The sequence below is a fragment of the Heterocephalus glaber genome, unplaced genomic scaffold (assembly GCF_053883595.1).
Source record: "Heterocephalus glaber isolate CG9 unplaced genomic scaffold, H.glaber_assembly_v1.0 deba00001687, whole genome shotgun sequence".
Classification (NCBI taxonomy): Eukaryota; Metazoa; Chordata; class Mammalia; order Rodentia; family Bathyergidae; genus Heterocephalus; species Heterocephalus glaber.
In genome coordinates, this window is record NW_028258412.1 from 380,264 (window position 1) to 398,329 (window position 18,066).

General features: G+C 54.6%; 1 protein-coding gene and 1 long non-coding RNA gene across 6 annotated transcripts; one reads left to right on the forward strand and one right to left on the reverse strand.

The window, feature by feature from the left end:
* Positions 1 to 552: 552 nt before the first annotated feature.
* Positions 553 to 9,189, reverse strand: LOC106009321 (uncharacterized). Of its 3 annotated transcripts, none has more exons than XR_001183379.3 (4): positions 9,083 to 9,189; positions 8,484 to 8,966; positions 7,896 to 7,955; positions 553 to 2,795 (listed from the first exon to the last, which is right to left on the reverse strand). It is a non-coding gene; the product is annotated as an uncharacterized LOC106009321 (long non-coding RNA). The 3 variants fall into 3 exon arrangements; XR_015446308.1 differs by having other exon boundaries at positions 553 to 623; positions 2,636 to 2,795; positions 8,484 to 9,186; XR_015446307.1 differs by having other exon boundaries at positions 8,484 to 9,185.
* Positions 9,190 to 9,260: 71 nt separating this feature from the next.
* Septin5 (septin 5) lies at positions 9,261 to 18,017 on the forward strand. 3 transcript variants are annotated; one of them, XM_004843254.4, is made up of 12 exons: positions 9,261 to 9,400; positions 9,550 to 9,560; positions 14,086 to 14,182; positions 14,290 to 14,376; positions 14,625 to 14,748; positions 14,853 to 14,987; positions 15,113 to 15,230; positions 15,332 to 15,433; positions 16,234 to 16,330; positions 16,416 to 16,551; positions 16,794 to 16,896; positions 17,015 to 18,017. In XM_004843254.4, the coding sequence occupies exons 1-12, from the start codon at positions 9,358 to 9,360 to the stop codon at positions 17,069 to 17,071; spliced, it is 1,110 nt and encodes a 369-aa protein (XP_004843311.1). In that variant the 5' UTR covers positions 9,261 to 9,357; the 3' UTR covers positions 17,072 to 18,017. The 3 variants fall into 3 exon arrangements, with proteins under 3 accessions (XP_004843311.1, XP_004843309.1, XP_021112708.1); XM_004843252.4 differs by lacking the exons at positions 9,261 to 9,400; positions 9,550 to 9,560 and adding an exon at positions 9,825 to 13,412; XM_021257049.2 differs by lacking the exons at positions 9,261 to 9,400; positions 9,550 to 9,560 and adding an exon at positions 13,020 to 13,242.
* The last annotated feature ends 49 nt before the right edge of the window (positions 18,018 to 18,066 follow it).

Sequence of the window (18,066 nt, forward strand, 5' to 3'; positions counted from 1 at the left end):
TCATTGGACAAAGGAGTAATATCCAGAATATGTGAAGGACTCATAAAGCATAGCAACAAAAAAACAAGTAATCTAATTTAAAAAGGGTAAATGATCTGAAGATATTTCTCAAAAAATAGAAGAAATCCAAATGACCAATAAATACATGAAAAAAGTCTCATTCTCTTTAGCCCTTAGGAAAATACAAAATAAAACTGCAACGGGATTTCTTTCATCCCAGTTAGAATAGCTGCTAATCAAATAACAACAACAACAATAATAATTTTTAAATGCCACCAAGGAGGTGAAGAAAAAGGAAGACTTATGCAATGTGGATGGGTATGTAATTCAGTACAGCACTATGAAAAACAGTATTGAGTTTTCTCCAAAAGCTAAATACAGCCGGGGATTTAGCTCAGCTCAGTGGTTCCGGCGCCTGCCTCGCAAGCATAAGGTCCTGAGTTCGATCCCTGGTACCAAAAAAAAAAAGCTAAATACAGAACAATCATATGATCCAGCCATCCCACTCCTGGGTATATATGTGAAGGAAATGGAGCCAGAATAGCATGGAGATACCTGCACACCCATGTTTATTGTGGCACTAATAACAACAGCCAAGGAATGGAGTTAGTGTAGGTGTCCATCTGCAGATAAACAGACAAAGAAACTATGGTCCATATACAGAATGGTATACTATTCAGACATAAAGAATGAAATCTTACCATTTGTAGGACAGGGGATAAAACTGGAGGGCATCATGTTAAGCAAAATAAGCCAGACATAGAAAGACAAGTATCACATGTTTTCTCTCATATGTGGAAACTAAAGAAAGAAAGAAAAAGATGACTTGAAAGTAAAAGGACTATTAGGAACTGGGTGGGGAAGTGGGGAGTGGGGGCAAAGAAGAGAGGGAGGGAGTAGAAGAAGAATGGATAGGCGTAATCAATGTATGATACATGCATATATGGAAATGTCACAGTGAATCTCATTAATTTATATAATTAATATGGGCTAATCATTACCATTTAAAAAGAAAGACTATCCAAAAAAAGGGTCAGGAATAAAAAGCTCCAGCATGGGATGGGGGAAGAAGTCTTCCTTGTCGATTGTGATGTGAGACCAGAGGAAAAACAAGCAGTTTGTTTTTTCAACACAGTGGAAGAATCAGTTAGTTTCAACTACTATAACAAAATACCCAAGGCACTATAACAAAATACCTACATATGAAGAAAAGAGGTTCATGTAGCTCACAGTTTTGGAGGTTTGAGGCCCTTGTGCTTGCATTGCTCGGGCAAGGGTTATGTCACAGCATGCAGGGCCACAGAGCATATGCAAGGGCAAATGATCACATCTTGAACAGAAAGCTCAGTGAGAGCTGAGTGGGTTCAGACTCCAATTTTTAACACAACCTCTGGAGAACCTACTCAGGGACCCAAGAGAATTACATTAATCTCTTCTGGAGGTGGGGGCTCCCCTTTTAAAGTTCCCAGCACCACCACTAGAAACCAAGCTTCCAACATGTGGTCTCTCGGGGGACAAACCTCATCCAAACCATAGCAGTGGCCTTATCAAAGGGGACCAAGAGAGACTCTTTGACTCTTCCACCATGTGAAAGTATAGAATGAAGACCGCAATCCAAAGGAAGTGGACCCTCTTCAGATACTGAATCTGCCTCAATCTTGGACTTCCAGCCTCCAGAACTGTGAGCAATATATGCCTGTTGTAAGCACCCAGTTGAAAGTATTTTGTTATAGCAGCCCAAACAGACTAAGACAACCTGTATTAGTTTGCTGAGGCAGACGAAACAAGGCACCAGAAACTGGCTGGCTTAAACAGGACAGTAACAATGGAGGCAGGGACTATACAGTCAGTGTGGCACCAGAAAAAGTCTTTTAAGATGCCCTGGGGCCCAGGATGAACACAGGGAGGTCATAAGAGGCTGCTGAAGAAGCCTGGTGTGGAGGCCGGAAAGAAATGGGTTTCAGCAATCCCCAGCCCCTATCTTTGTTCAGCTCCTCTTTGGAGAAATGTCAAATCAAGTTCTTTGCCTATTTTTAAATCATATTTGTTGTTGTTGACAGAGTATCTCTTTGATCTCCTAAATAACTCAAGAAGCAGATGCAGTCAAGACAGTCTCCCAAGACACAGATGGGGAGACTGACCTGGACCTCTGCCCCACACTGAAAGAGAACTGTCATGGTATCTCGTCTAAGAATCATGTACCAGTCCCTGGGGCAGGAGGTCTGGCAGAGCCTTCCAGGCTGCCCTGGCAGTGAAGCCCAAATCTGGCTGATGGTGTGCTGGCCCTGCTCCCAGTGGCATGGAAGCTGGGAAACTGCCTGACGATGCCTTTACCTTCGACCTTAATGATGCTTGTCAGGCCTGGGCCTGCTTTCCCGGGGCTCACTGGGGCCAGCACCTGCCCAGGGGCCCTCAGCCTTTCTGCCCTCAGGCCCTAGAGATTTTCTGCCAGTCTGTACAACCCAGCACCTCTCTCTTGGCCTGGGGCATGTTGATCTCCCAGTGTGAAGCCCCAAGAAAGGAGTGTCTCAGCCACCATTTCAGATGTACGGGGCACGATCCTATCTGTGCCACCAGGAGATGCAGCACTTTTGCAGACAGGAGGCATGACTCCTGCCCACTCTGCACCCTTCACCTGTAGCGCACTGTCTCCTGGGACGTTCTGAAGGCAGGACCAGTTCAGCTTATCAGCAGTGTCCTGCTAAGGAGGCACTCAGCAGGTGAGAATGTTGGGCTCCACCCCAGAGCAAGCCACAGGTGTGGGTGATAGCGAAGCACTGACTGCAAAAATGGGCCTGTTGACAGGAGCACAAGGGAAAGAACAAGCCAGTGAGTCCTTTCTCCTACTTTGTCTCACCTGAGTCCCCAGTTCTGGCTCGTAGGCACATCCTCACAATGCTTCTTGTGTCTAATCCCACTGAGCTACCCAAGGTGATGTTAGTCAGAAGCACCAGGGACAGTGGTCAAACCCCAGGTCTCCCACATGCCCTTTTGAGCCACTGGTGAGACTGAAGGGTCCCTCCTTTCCTGCCAAAGTGGCCCTGTGCCAGGGGGCTCTATTTCCTGCTGCTCCCCTATTTAGAAGGAACCTTTTTAAAGAGAGCCTTTAGAACATTGATGAGGCAGGTGCCAACTTCAGCCCAGGATATGAGAGCTGGAGACCTCAGACACATGTGAATGCTGACCCTGGCTTGCCATTGATCTTTAGATATTCAACCTCAAGATTCCCTCCCAGTCAAGAGGAAGGAATTTGGAGGCATCCTGATCTCCCACTCAGCTGGTTCATGGCTCCAGCCCATGATGGGACAGGGAATGAGGCCCCTTACACTCTGCAGGTGGGAGCAGAAGGCCTCCCACCCAGGCCAGACACAATCTGCCAATGGTCTGGCATCTAAAGGTGGCTGCCTCTTGACACCCCCCCCCCATCCCACACCTCTACTGGTTCTCAGCTGTGTTTGTTGTGCAGCATTCTGCAGATAACTGTCCTCTATAGGCAGAAGTGGCCCCAGTGACATTCAGCCTGAGAGAGGCATTGGAAGGAGGCAATGATGCCAACTGAGCTGAGACCCCCTCACCAGCCAAGTTCCTGTGCTCTTGGGAACATGACCACACCTGAGACCTTTGAAATCAGGCATAGAGCACTGCACTGGCATTCAGATGGCTGCCTTTCCCCAGGGAAGTGCCTAGAGAGTGCTGTGAGCTGCATTCGCACACAGAGCTGCTGATCCATCACCCCCACCCTGGGTGGTGCTGGGCACCTGCCGCCAGCATACATGGAGTAGGGTGTTAGGATGGGCCAGGGCCTGTGCCTACTGCCAAGGGTTCCAGGGTGACTGTGAGATTTGGCTCTTGTCACCCAGGAGATGAGGCCTAGAGCCCCCCACTGCATCCTGTTTATTCTAGAGGGATTTTCAGATCCATCTCTAACCTGTCTCTGACCTGACCTGACACTCATAAGCCAGGTAAGGGAGTTGGGATGTAGCCCTAAGAACCCCACCACAGAGAGAGGCAGGTGGAGGAGTGGGGTGAGCACTGGCTCATCTATCGCTGCTGGCTGCTCCATGATCTAGGTCACTGGTGCTCTGGCCTCGAGCTCTGCCTATCTCAGGCACATATTCCCGTGGGATTTTTAAACGCCTCACTGCCTCTGGGAGAATCTCAATGTTGGCGCCCTTTCCTATCTCCTCATTCATCTTCTGTTCTTCTACTTCTTGCTTATCTTAAGATCACAGAACTGCAGTGCAGACAGAGCACCTCAGAGATGCCAGGATGCCTCAGGGAAGGCCTCAGACAGCCAGCAGGGAGGGTTGGGGTCAGGAGAGGCAGAGCATCAGGCAGCTCTTTCTCACAGCATCACCTGCATTCAAGGTCCTTTCCCTGGACTGCTCTCTGCCTCCTCTCCCAGGGACAGGGTACCTGCAGCTCATCAGACAAAGCTGGAGGCCCATACCACCCCCTCCCCAGGGGCCCTGGCTGCTCTGGGTGTCCAAGCTGGCTCCCTGCTGTGAAGCACAGGCAGTCTTTGTAGCATTCACTCCAGCTGCCCAGTGAATCTGGGGGTTGGTGTGGACCAAGCCCCCTTTAGGGCCCAGCTCTGTCCACCCCTGTAACACACAGGCAGCTTTAAATAGGGCCAGGCAGCACCCTCTTGGCAGAGGCAGCTGCAGTGGATTCTGTGCCCTTTTAATCAGCCTGTCTTTAGCGATGAGGACTTGTTTGTGTAGAGACCCGCTTCCATTTTTCTAACATGCAAATCAAGAAAAGTATTCTCCAAAGTCCTTTACTGTACACACATTTCCCATTGTCCATTGGAAACAGCCACTGCTTTGGGGAGCAAGGAGGAGGCCCCAGAGCTCCTGGGGCCCGTGCATGTCCTCAACTGGGCTGAGCACACTGAGGCCTGTCTACAGGACAACAGAGGTCTCAGGACTTGGAATCTGTAGTCTGCAGATCCCAAGGACCTGGTTTTCCTGGCTAACCTTCCCATATATCCTGTGACACCGGACCCAGAGTGTTTATGTGCTCTCTCATGCTGCTCAGTATGAAGTGAAACCATTAAGCTTTCCTGGGTGCTGGATGGGGCTGAGTGCCAGGGAGCCCCACAGGAGTTAGGGAGTCAATCATGAGTAAGTGGTCACCTGGGCTGCATCCTGCAGAGGAAGGCCTGCACAGGGCAAGCTGAGTGGTTAGGGGCTGGGGACAGTACTGTGGGTCTTCAGGCTGGGGAAGGCAGTGCAAGCAGAGGTACAGGATGTACCTCCTAATTCAGAGCCCCCAAGTGCAGGGACCTAGGTCCAGACCTTCTCACAAAACTATCTGGGAAAGGGTAATAGGAGCAGCAAGGACAGCAGCATGGGAACAAGTTTGCCCCCAAGTGCACAAACGCAGAAATCAGGAGAGAGAGGTCTGGGCTCCATCAGGATCTGACCAGGGCAGGCCCCCAGAGGGCTGGGACCAACACACACTGGGCTCTGAGGTTCTGGTTCTAGTCTTGGATGTTTAGTCTCAGACAGATCCCCATCATGCTCTGACCTGAGCTTCCTGCTCTGTGTTTAGGGCACAAAAATGTGCTCTTCCCAGAATGAGTCAGGGCTACCTGAGATGGTCGAAGTCACATCAGGGAGACAGGCCTAATCTGCTGCACCTAGCTCAACCTCTACCCTCACCCTTGACTTCAGATGGAGTGAACATTCTGGAATTTTGTCACTAGTGACCCTTGTCCCACCTGACATCTGTGTATCACCTGGAGCAAACTGCCCCACCTCTGAACCTGGCACTCGCATAACCTGCCTCCCAAGTAAGGATGGCAAGCACCTGGTCTTGCATCACCATCACTGCAGACCATCGCCCCATAAGCTCCTTCCTTCCCCTGACTGGCCCTGCAGCACCAGAGAAAACCCATTTACTCCATGATCTGTGCTGAGGGGGGAATGTCGCATGGTTTAAATGTGGCAAATAGAGAATTTCTTACCCAAAAAAGGTTTTTTTTGTTTTTTTGTTTTTTTGTTTTTTAATGAAAAGTGGCAAGCTATTTGTAGCCCAAGTTGGTTGAACAGATTTTTCTTGGTGTAGCCTTTTTTTTTCACTCATAAACTTCTTTTCCTTATGAATTAAAGAATAGCATTTTTTCCCACACAGGAGTGTTTTATTTACTTCTCTCTGTACTACAGCCAGCACTTGCTCTTCTTGATGAGTGAAGCAGAAGGAAACGCCCACTCAGGGAAGTGTTTACCCTCAAGCCACAGCATCTTGAATAAGTAAGTGTTTTGTGTCTAGGTCCCTACCCCTCCGCTCCTGCCTCCTTCCTGATCTCAGACAGAGCCCCAAGGCTTGAGCTTTTGGATGGGCGCAAGTCTGTTTCACTTGGGCCATGAGCCCCTGGCTATTTTGCTCAGAGCCTAAGAGCCTTTTTGTGAAGCTCACACCACCCACCCGGCAAAACTGAAGCCTCATCCTGTGAATCTGCTGACAGATGCCTTTGTGCCCTATTTTTCTGACTTCGGAAATGTCCCCTGTGGCTATACTGCTTGTTGAAGTGTGGGTGCTGCCACCAAGCACAGCTCCCAACTAGACAGAGTGCAGCCTCCATTTGTCTGCAGAGGAGTTCGAAGCTTTCCCCTGGACTTAGTCATAGGTGACCAGGGTCCCAAGGGAAGGGAACAGACCCCAACTCCTTCTCCCAAGCCAAAAGACTCAGGCCAGCCTCAGACATTTAACATGAGATACTGGCCCAGTGCTGCCCTGGACTACATCCTTCCATAGAGTGGCTCCTAGTTCTATGTATGACACCAGCTCTACACTGGTTCTCTGTTAGGTTCTACTCTCTAATCCATTAGCGTTGCTTTAAGTAATTTTTGAAAAATACTTACCTTTTATAAAAAAGATCTTATTTACATGGTATGTCTCATGATTTTGTCTCCTATCTCCAGAACTGTTTAAAAACTCTTATCCAAGTGTGGTGGCACATACTTGCAATCCTAGCACTCTGGCAGACTGAGGCAGGAGGATTACAAATTCAAGCCCAACCTGGGCAACTTGGCAACTTAGCAACTTAGTGAGACTCTAACTCAAAATTTTTAAAAATATAAAATAAGGGGCCAGGGATTTAGCTCAGTGGTTCTGCTGCCTGCCTTGAAAGTGCAAGGTCCCAAGTACCCTGAAGTACCTTCAATCCCCGGTATCAAAAAAAAAAAAAAAAAAAAAAAAAAAAAATATATATATATATATATATATATATATATATAATAAAAGGGCTGGAGATGTAGCTCAGTGTGAAGGCCTTGTGTTCAATCCCCAGTGCTGAAAAAAAAATACTATTATCCTTGCACACATGTATCTCTCACCCTTTACCCAAGCTATGCCCTTGACCTAACATATACTTCCCTCAAGGCCAAGTTCAACTTCCTGACACAGGGCTGCCTAGAGCTGCTCTCCCAGTGGAGTCCCAGGGAAGAGTCCTATCTCCACCTTTGTCCCTAGCAGGTCAGTACTATGAGTCAGTATGTGCTAAATATCCCAGTGTCACTTTTGACTAACCAATTGAACCATTTTGCAAAGCTCTGGGCCTCTGAAACAGGATTTCTCCAATCCCTTCTGTACTGAGAGTATAATGTTCACAAGTCCTGTCTTGCACTTTGAGCATGTCCATCCCCAGTCGCCAATCAACCCCATTCTTTTATCGTATTTCCAAACTCCCCATAACTCAGTGGCAAAGTCAGACCAGAGCTGATAGGCAGCTATTAATCATGGCCATTATCTATTCCAGTTCACATGAATACTATTTGGCTACAACAATATTAGAGTGTTTATGAGATGCAGCTATGAGTTCCAAAGAGGCATCCTGCACATAATGTGTGATCTATGTAAAAAAATCTATAATTCCAAACAATACTGACCCTGGTGTTTAGGTGTGGGTTTGGGATGGTAGAACCTCCACTCTGGTCACCATTCTGGACCTGGAAGAAATTCATGGTAGAATGGTTGGGCCTTTGGCAGAGCAAGAACTGTGGAACAAAGATGCTGCTTATCTGACTTTTTCACTTCTTGAGCACAAAGCTCTATGCAGGGTGCTGGTGATTCAGAGACACAGGAGCCCTAGCAGCACCACACTCCACCCAGGGAGCCCACAGGCCAGTGGATAACCAAGGAGCACACCAGGCAGCAGAGTGGAGGTGGATTTCCTGGCGGGGGGGTGGGGGGCGGTACTTCCTGGACTCAGTATGTTAGGCCATCTCCCTCCAAGAGGACCTGAGTCTGAGAAGGTGGTGACCATAGTCCATAGTCCCTTTCAAAGGGACTGAAGGTTTTCTATGTGCCACCTGGGAATCCTTTGCAGAGGTCCAGGCCAAAGGCACCTGGGCATGTGATAATGACACAGAAAATAGGAAGGTCTCATGTTCTCTGCCACTGAACCTCATCAACTTGCTGAAGGTCTGGTGCTTCAGTTTTCCTTATCTGTAAACAGGGCACAGACCTTGGCTCACCTTTCACAGTGTGCTCCTGCTCTGCAACACTCTCCCCACAGTGACAGCAGGTCGGCCTGGTGCACATCCCACAGCCTTGGGGCTGCAGAGCACGGGGTGCAGAGCTGAGACTGGAGCAGTCCTGCCCATCTTTCAGCGCCTTTACTTCACAGACAATCCCATTTTACAGCACAGGAAAAGAGAAGCCGGACAACTGCCCGCGATCATGTGCTTTGCAGCTCGTCCAGGTACATGCTTCTAGAGCTCAGCACCAGCAGGCTGCAGGAAGGGTGCTGGGACCCTGGACTTCTGCCCCATGACCAGCGCCAGAGCAGGGTCCCCTGGCCAGCGCCTCCCAAGTCCACAGTGATAGCGTGAATAGGGCGTCTGCTGACCTCAGAAGTGTGCAGGGGCTGCCGTGAAGCCAGTGTGCAAGGCCTGGGGACGAGATTCCCAGAAGGCCACACGGATGGGCAGACAGAGGCCCAGGCTTGGACCGGGGTCCTAGGGAGAGTAGAGGGAAGGTAGCTGGGGAACAGGAAGGCGGGGGCAGGGGACAGAGGAATAGAGCAATAAAAACAGCCATGCAGGGCAGAACAGTGCGGGCATTGCCTGCTTACCACGGGCGCAGCCCAGTCCGTCAGCGGGAGGCGAGGGCGTCGCCCTGGGGCTGTGGGCTCGGCCGTAGGGGGAGCCTCAGTCCCCGCCCCACCAGCCGCGCCGGGTCGCGCGTGGGCGCGGCGGGCACCGATTGGCTGGCGGGCACGCGGGCGGGGCGGGCGGTGGCAGCGAGGAGGGGCGGGTCAGCCCGCAGCCCGGCCTCGGCCTCAGCCGCTCATCGCCGCGCCCCGCCCGCGCGTCTGCCGCCACCGCTCGTCCCCAGCCGCCGGCCACCATGAGCACAGGCCTGCGGTACAAGAGCAAGCTGGCGACCCCAGGTGAGCCCGGCGCCTGCCCGCGTGCCCGCGCGCGCCTTTGTCCCTGCCGCCCGCCCGCCTCTCACCGTGTCTCTCCGTCTCTCCCCCGCCCTCCGGCCTGGACCCACCGGGACCCAACCGCGACGCTGACCCCGACCCCGACCCGGCAGAAGACAAGCAGGTAGGTGCACTCCGCCGTTCAGCTTGTCTCGAGGCCTGGTCGGCTGTCACCTATTGTGGCATCAATGCCGCTGTCGTCCAGGCGCGACCCCGCCCCCGCCGTCCGTCCGTCATCCAGTCTGGTAGCAATAATCGATAATCGATTGTCTGTCGCTGGGCAGTGCCGCCACGCCTAGGGCTGCGAGGGAGGGGGGTAGGGGTGGGCGCCAATCCTGGCCCTCTGACCCTCACAGCAGGAACCTGGGCTTCTCCCCAGGATGGAAGGATGGGTAATCTCCCTCTCCCACTGGTCCAGCACCAGCATCTCCTTGCTGACCTGCTCAGTGTTGGGGTCCTGGGTGAGTGGGGGAGGGGTGTCTCCGGGTCTACCAGACAGTCTTTCTCTCTAAGCATCATGAGCCTCTCTCTGGTCACCCCACTTCACACCCTGCACCTTTATCCCTATATACTTAGGGTAGGCTGTGTCCCAGACTGGGAGCCTGGGTCTGAGTCATCCCAGTGCTTAGCGTGGGTCTTCAAACCAAGTGGGTACAGATAGGCTTGTGATCTTCCAAAGGAACTGATGTGGTCCCCACCCTTTGAGAATGCAGACCCCAACAGAAAGTTGGCCTGGGCACCCTCTGTAGAAACCTGACTGAGCTGGGGGTTAAACCAATCTGTGAGAGTTAGAAGTGGGGTGGGATGGGTAACCAGGTGGGCTACCAGGTATATTACTCTGCTGCTGGCCTCTCTGGCTTGAGCTCAGCCATGTTTAGGGAGGAAAGATGGACTCAATTCTGGCACCAGAGAGGCCTTCACACACCCTGTCATCTATAGGGGTTCACACTGGCATAGATGCAGGGCAGGACCCTGGCGTCCTTGCCTTGGGTGCATGTAGCAGGCAGGGTAGGAGCACCTGGCAGGTGGAGTGAGCTGGAGTCACTGGCTACTCAGTGCCAGTCTCCTGGCAGGGACATACTCCGCCCAGGGAGCACTGATGAGGCTCATTGGAAGGGGCTCCCCAGAGATCCTGGGTAGAAAGCAGTCTCCCCATCGCAGCAGGTCAGGTAAAGCCTGAGATGGAGGGACACACACATCCAGACTACTCCTTAATGAGAGGGAAAGAGTTGAGGCTGTCAAGACAGCATGCAGGCTACTCCTGGCCTTTCTTGTGCTCCAAGCTTGGCCTCAGGGCACTCTGAGTCACTAAGCTTGTTATCTGTTACTCAGCCCCAGACAGTTGTCTTTCGAATTGCTGCCAGGATGCCCCCCCTCCTGCTAAGGTGTGACCCCTTCAGGCCTGTGTCTGTCCATCCTTTGAGGTCAGCTAGGAGTCAGCCCCATCCCCTCTTCTGCCCCTAGGCCCAGAGGGGGAAGGCACCATGAAGGCAGAGGAAGGGAGCCCCAGGAACAGGCAGGGGGCCAGATGTTTGGAGTGGGCCCTGGTGGGTCTGGGGGGAGCCAGAAGCACACAATATTTTCACTGTGACCACTGAGCCTCAGCCCATCCAGGCCTCCTTAATCTACACCAGGCAAGTGGAGAAGCAGTGGGGGCTCTGCCAGCCCTGAGTCCCCTACCTCCTCTTGGGCAGTGATGGGGCTCTGTTGGCTCTGGCTGCTGCTTCCTGAGCTGACTCGGGTGATTCTAAGAATGGAAATGCCTCGAGAGTTACAGGCACCAGGAGGTGGGCGAAGCTGTGTCGAGAGGAAGTGCTGAGGAATATTTGTTGTGCCTCAGGGACCAGAGAGAGGAGGTGGCAGGGTCTCTCCCACAGAATACACGGGTCCTCCTTCTGCCCAATTGGGTGTTGGGCCAGGCAGGTTGGGAGATGGAAGTAAGACTCTCGCTGTCCTGATCAGGGCCCTCCCAGAGGCTGTGCCTTCCCAGTGGGGAAACTGAGGCAGTTTGAGACCAACAAGCACTGTTAAACACCAGGGTGTGGAGTGTCAAGGCTCCTTCTCAGCCTGAGGCCCTCTCAGCCAGGGCGATCCATCTTCCTGGACATGTCGTGGGCCCAAGATGCCAGCTTCTCTGGGAGAAGGCTAGGCTGTATTTGAAGTGGATCCTGGGGTGGAGATTGGGTGAGACTCAGCCCAGGGCCTTCCTGTAGGTCCAGACTACAGAGGGAGCCAGTCGGAGGCCTTCTGAGAGCCAGGGACCCTGTGGCTGTGCCCCTGCCTTGAGAAGAAAGGCTCTTCTGTTCCCAGCTGTGGGCCTGCCCTCCTCCCAGGTGCCAGTGACTTCAGGCTCCCCAGCAAGACTAGGGCCTTTCGGGAGGGGGTCCTCCACGGATGAGCCAAGAAGGGAGGGCCTGCCTGGGGGAGGAGCAGGGCCAAGTGGAGGAGACCTTCCAGTGCTCTGCGCACTCTGACCAGACGCACTTCCAGGCATCCTGGAGCCTATCCAGGTTCCCTTTCCTGACCCCCCGGCGGTGGGGGCGGGCTTCATCTGATTTTCTTTGGATCCTAGAGGTAGGGGATAAGGAAGAGTTTGTTGGCCCACGGAGGGCAAGTTTCCCGGCTCAGCAGAACCCTGCGGTTCCTGGGGTGGCCACACGGGGGTGAGCGATAGCTAACCTGAGCAATCCAATGCCCGGTTCGCCCAGTACTGTACTGTGAGTCAGAGCAGGCAGGGAAGCTCTGAGAGGAAGGGAGTGTCCACGTGGACTTGTGGGGGACGGAACCCACTCCATCTCCCACACCGCTTCTGAGGGCAGGGGCCATCTGGGAGCTATGGTGGCCGCGCGCATTGTGGGCGGAGGCTTTGCCAAGCAGTAGGCCGGCCAGGGTTTCCAAGTTTACAGAGAAAGGGATCGCCCTACACTCTGACCTCCTGCGCTCCCTCTCACCTTCGCTCACAGTAAGCCTCTGCAGAGGTGGGGGTAGGTCCAGATGAGAGGGGTGGGTTCTGCCCTCCGCGAGTTCCCTGCAGGTCTGGGGACGCCCAGCGGAGAAAGAATCCCCACCAAATAGGCGCGCGCGCGCACGCACACAGAGGGGTAGGTTATCCCCAAAGAGGGGCAGGAGCCTGGGCAGAGGGGGTGTCCGTGGGTAGTTGGGCATACCCCGCTGGGAGGTTTTCGAGACGAGTCTGCACGGAGCGCGTGGGTGTTGAATGGGGCCGGTTTCCGCGCGGTTGTGCGTGGGTCTGGACCGTCCCCTAGCGCCCTCTGTTGGGCAAAAGCCACACCGCGTATCGGGCGCGGGACGGGCTGTAGACATGGACACACACCCCCGCCCACGCCCACGCCCACACCCATGTGCGGACCAAGCTTCTAGCCCGCCCATCTCTCTGTCCAGACGCCTGGACGCAGGCCGCGGGTGCCACCTCCAGGCTCCCAGTACACGCGGCCGCGGCCCCTCCCCGTGGCTCTGCTGGGCCCTGCCCTCCGCAGCAGTTTTTCATTGGTTCCGCCTGTGGCCCAATTTCTAGGCGACTGTCTCCTGGCGACGGCGGGCGGGGCTGTCTCCACCGCCCCCAGCCGAAAGCGCCGCAAAGCCCCGCCTCTGTCCGGGTGTGGGGGGTGGGCCTGCCAGGTCTGCGTCGCCGCCACAGCTCCGGGCGGGCCGGCAGAGGCTGGGGGGATGGCTCGGATGGTCTATGGGGCCAGCTGTCCCTCAGGTAGGCGACATCCCTACTCCGGGCTTCAGTTCCCGTGTCTGCAAAACTGGGGCGAGAGCAGGATTTAAAAGCAATACCGCGCGTAAGTCTCTCACGAGCGCCAGGCTTAGGTTGGCCTGCCTCGATCTGGGGGGTCCTAACGTAGCCGGCAGGGCCTCAAGGGTCGCCGCGATGGACTCACTGGCAGCGCCCCAGGACCGCCTGGTAGAGCAACTGCTGTCGCCACGGACCCAGGCCCAGAGGCGGCTCAAGGTGTGTGTGTGTGTGTGTGTGTGTGTGTGTGTGTGTGTGTGTGTGTAGAAGGGGTGGAATGTGGGTCATGTGTGCACACTTGCCTGGCCAGAACCCGCGTGACAGGGGACGTGGCAGGGGCCTCGGCAGGGGCAGAAGAGCCAAAGATCTTTGAGGGTGGGCACTGGTACCCTGCGGGGGGGGGGGGCTGAGCGCCGCTGTCTATAAATAGCCCCTGCTTGCCCGCTGCTGCAGCTGCCACCCCCAGGGCTGGATTGGGGCCAGGCGGGCCTCCTACCCTGGGTACTCTGGGGAGGGGTTAGTGTTGAGGCCTAGGCTCTTCTTGCCTATGGAGGCTTCTGAGTGTGTCTTAGGAGTCTCAGTTCTGGTGCTTTCTGCCCAGAAGAGAGGACAGGGCCTGTGCCTGCTGCGGCTTACCACACACAGTTTTGGGTCGCTGAAAGCCCCTGGCTGAGGCTGCCACAGAGCTGCTGTCTCCTGCCACCCCCTCACCCGTTTTCCCACCTCCAAGCTTTTGTCTGTAAGCCCTCACCCCATTTTTGCCAACGAAATGCCATACTCTTGGGGGATACCATCTGCTGCCTCCTCCTTCAGACCCAGGCAGGGGATAGGGCACAGGGCTGCTGCAGTGGAAACCTAGTATGCCCCTGACCTGCCTCACTGCCGCCCCCAGGATATCGACAAGCAGTACGTGGGCTTCGCCACACTGCCCAACCAGGTACATAGAAAATCGGTGAAGAAAGGCTTTGACTTCACGCTCATGGTGGCTGGTGAGTGGTCCAGGCTGTTGGGTGGAGTGGCTGGGGCCACTGACCAGCCAAGTTCAGTTGAGGGGGGCCCAGACCTAACCCAGCCCCCACACTGTACTTGTGGCTAGGTGAGTCAGGCCTGGGGAAGTCAACGCTGGTCCACAGCCTCTTCCTGACTGACCTATACAAAGACAGAAAGCTGCTGAGTGCTGAAGGTAAGTGGCCTCTATGTGTCCTGACACCAGCCCGCCAACTCCTGCCATGTGACTTCCTAAAGGGGACCCTTCCAAGTTCAGTTCCCACTATTTTCATGGGGTGGGCCCCTATTCAGGGTCCAGAAGAAGTGGCCTAGATCACAGGCTGTATACCCAGGGGCAAGGTACTGGGATGGGTGAGGACAAGGGTCCTGGCTTTGGGGCTTGGACAGGCCTTCAAAACAATGCCTTCCTCTTGTCCCCTGTAGAACGCATCAACCAGACAGTAGAGATCCTGAAGCACACAGTAGACATTGAAGAGAAGGGAGTCAAATTGAAGCTCACCATTGTAGATACACCAGGCTTTGGGGATGCTGTCAACAATTCTGAATGGTGAGGAAATCCTAGCGGATAATGGGTCTCTGCTCCAGCCAACCCCAGCCTCCCTGGGCCAGCAAGCAGCCTCACAACTGGCCTCATCCTCTACTCATCTCCAGCTGGAAGCCTATCAGTGATTACGTGGACCAGCAGTTTGAGCAGTATTTCCGTGATGAGAGTGGCCTCAACCGCAAGAACATTCAGGACAATCGGGTGCACTGCTGCCTGTACTTCATCTCCCCATTTGGGCATGGGTATGTGACTGTTTACCCCCTTGCTGAGTATCCTTGTAATTGTGCCTGTCACTGCATCCCCACCTCCCCTCACCATGCCCCTCCCACACACCATGCTCATCCCATCCCCGGGCTGCTCTCTGCAGGCTGCGGCCAGTGGATGTGGGTTTCATGAAGGCTCTACACGAGAAGGTGAACATTGTGCCACTCATCGCCAAAGCTGACTGCCTGGTCCCCAGCGAGACCCGGAAGCTGAAGGAGCGGGTAAGGCTGCTGTGGCAGAGGACTGGCCAGAGAACTGGGGCAGAAGGTACCAGGGGTACCTAGCCAGCCCAAATCTGACAGCTCTTGTCCTACCACTGCAGATCCGGGAGGAGATTGATAAGTTTGGGATCCATGTGTACCAGTTCCCAGAATGTGACTCGGATGAGGATGAAGACTTTAAGCAGCAGGACCGGGAACTAAAGGTGAACTGAAGCCAGGTTGGGAGAGGGTGGAAGGGACAGACGGGTGGAGAGGCCAGGGACAGAACCAGAGGCCACATGGGACCCATTCACATAGGGCTGAGCACCCAGGCCTGACCTCATGAGGTCAGAAGTCATTTATCCTCTGCACAAGTGAAAGGACCTGAGTTCGATCCCCGGCACCAAAAAAAAAAAAGTCATTTATCCTGACGGTAAGGGACCTGTACCCCATCAGCTAAGGCCAAAGGGTAAAGGTGACCCAAATTCCTGCCTGGCCTATGTGGGTCATTTGGGCCTCACATATATTCTTAGTGCATCATAGAGCCCTTGCCTGAGTCACCCTGATGTGCTTTCCATAGGTTTTCTGCTAGTCTGGTAGCCACAGGGCTGTGGGATGCCCTGGCTTCCACAGTCTTGAGCTACAGAGGGTGGTGACTTTGGGTGCCCCAGCAGCTAGAGTAGTAATGATAGAGACTCAAGCAAGCCAGGGACAGGCACCACTGGGCATGATCTCAGCTCTCGAGAGAAAGAGGGGAGGAAGCTAGGTGGTTCTTGATCGGGAGAGGGAATCTGAAGGGAAGTGACCTGGTGGGCACAGCCTGACAGAGGTCCTGAGGGTATGAGCCACACAGGATCTGGCTTCAGTGGGCAGCAGAGGCCAGAAGACAGATGGTACCAGGATCTCTGGGAAGGGGGTGCTGGTGATGGTGATTCTGGAAGGGAGGCCTGGTGCTGGCCCCCACACCCTCTCCAGCCACTCTGTCGGCACTCACCCAACTGGGCCTTTGCTCCCCTCCCTTCAGGAGAGTGCTCCCTTTGCTGTTATTGGCAGCAACACAGTGGTGGAAGCCAAAGGGCAGCGAGTCCGGGGGCGACTGTATCCCTGGGGGATCGTGGAGGGTGAGTTGAGGCCTGGGACACTAGCAATCAGGTGGGAAGGCTCCCCCAGGGTGGCACCTACCCACAGCTCACTCCTGCCCCACAGTGGAGAATCAGGCGCACTGCGACTTCGTGAAGCTTCGCAACATGCTTATTCGCACTCACATGCACGACCTCAAGGATGTGACTTGCGACGTGCACTATGAGAACTACCGTGCGCACTGCATCCAGCAAATGACCAGGTGGGCTGTCTGCATGCTCACACAGAAACCATCCTGGCCCTGGCCACTTAGAGAGTTGGCTATGTCCTTCCCGCCCAGACCTAAACTTTATTCCAATCTCCAAATCAGATGTACAGTGCCTGATCTCCCAAAATCAGACCTGGGGCCTTAGGCCTGGCAGGAGTCGGTCATCAGGCATGCCCCAGCCCAGCAGCACTCTGAGCCTGTTGCCGACCCGCCCCCCCTCCATCTCTCCCCTACAGTAAACTGACCCAGGACAGCCGCATGGAGAGCCCCATCCCCATCCTACCACTGCCCACCCCAGATGCTGAAACTGAGAAGCTCATCAGAATGAAGGACGAGGAGGTTGGTGGGCGGGTGGTGGGGGTGGGGTCAGGGCTGGGTGTGACCTCCAAGGGAGAGGGCACGGCCAGGCCTCTCCAGGTGGCCTTCTCACCTTGACCACCATTGTCCCTATCCCCAGCTACGGCGAATGCAAGAGATGTTGCAGAAGATGAAGCAGCAAATGCAGGACCAGTGACGCTGCTGCTTCACCCCAAGTCGCAAGGGATGGGCCACCCGCCTCTGGCCTCTCCCACCCCTGGACCCCAAACTGGCCTGGATTCCACCCTGGATTCACTTGGATCTCAGAGGGGCCTGGACCCAACCCTAAACCCAGAGTGGCCCTGACGGGACTGTTCCCAACCCAGAGACATGGAGCCACGCCTGCCCCCCCACAGCCCTAATTTATTCTCAGCATCAGCCTCTCCAGGTCATTTGTATCTGTTCCCTAGGGGCCTAGACAACAGTTCCCATCTTAAAAAATACCACCCCCACCCCCCCACCCCCACCCCCGGCCTTGGGGAAGTAGGAGCCAAGTTGGATACAACTTCCTAGAGTCCCCTTCCCAGGAAGGTCAGAGCACTCAAGCTCCAAGCCCTGCTCAGGCAAAAGGGTAAACTAAGGCAGAGGAGGGGAAAAGGCCGGGCCTATTTCCCCAGCCCTGTGCCGCAGAGCAAATTTAGGAGCCCTCTTGTGCCCATTGCTGTGAGGCACCCAGTGTGTGCTGACACCCTACTTTGTGCAAGGTGGGCTAGGTCCTCCCTTACCCAGTCACCTGCACTGGAGGCTAGAGCAGGCAGGGTTGGGCTGCTCAAGCAGCTGGGAAGGCTCCAGATTAGAAGGCTGCTGTTGAGGAGGGTAAGGCCAGCCGCCAGCAGTCCAGCCCCTTCCCCACAACCTCCAGCAAACCTGAAGAGCCCCCGGGGTAGTGGGCGGTGGGCCATCCCCTAGCAACCCTCATGCCCAGGCGGCCATTCCCTGCCCATGCTGGAGGGGCCCTCTCCAACTGCTGGGATTTCAAGCCTTCAGCCTCTTCCATTTCTCCACCCGCATGATCCCGCCACCCCCCACCCCGTGCTCCGTTTTGTTCAGTTGTGAATGCCACGTCCTGTCCTGGCGACAGGAGAACAATGTTGGTGAACGTCGCTGCGCGTGTCCGAGTGTTCCGTGTGCCCCTGGGAGCGGGTGGGGGCG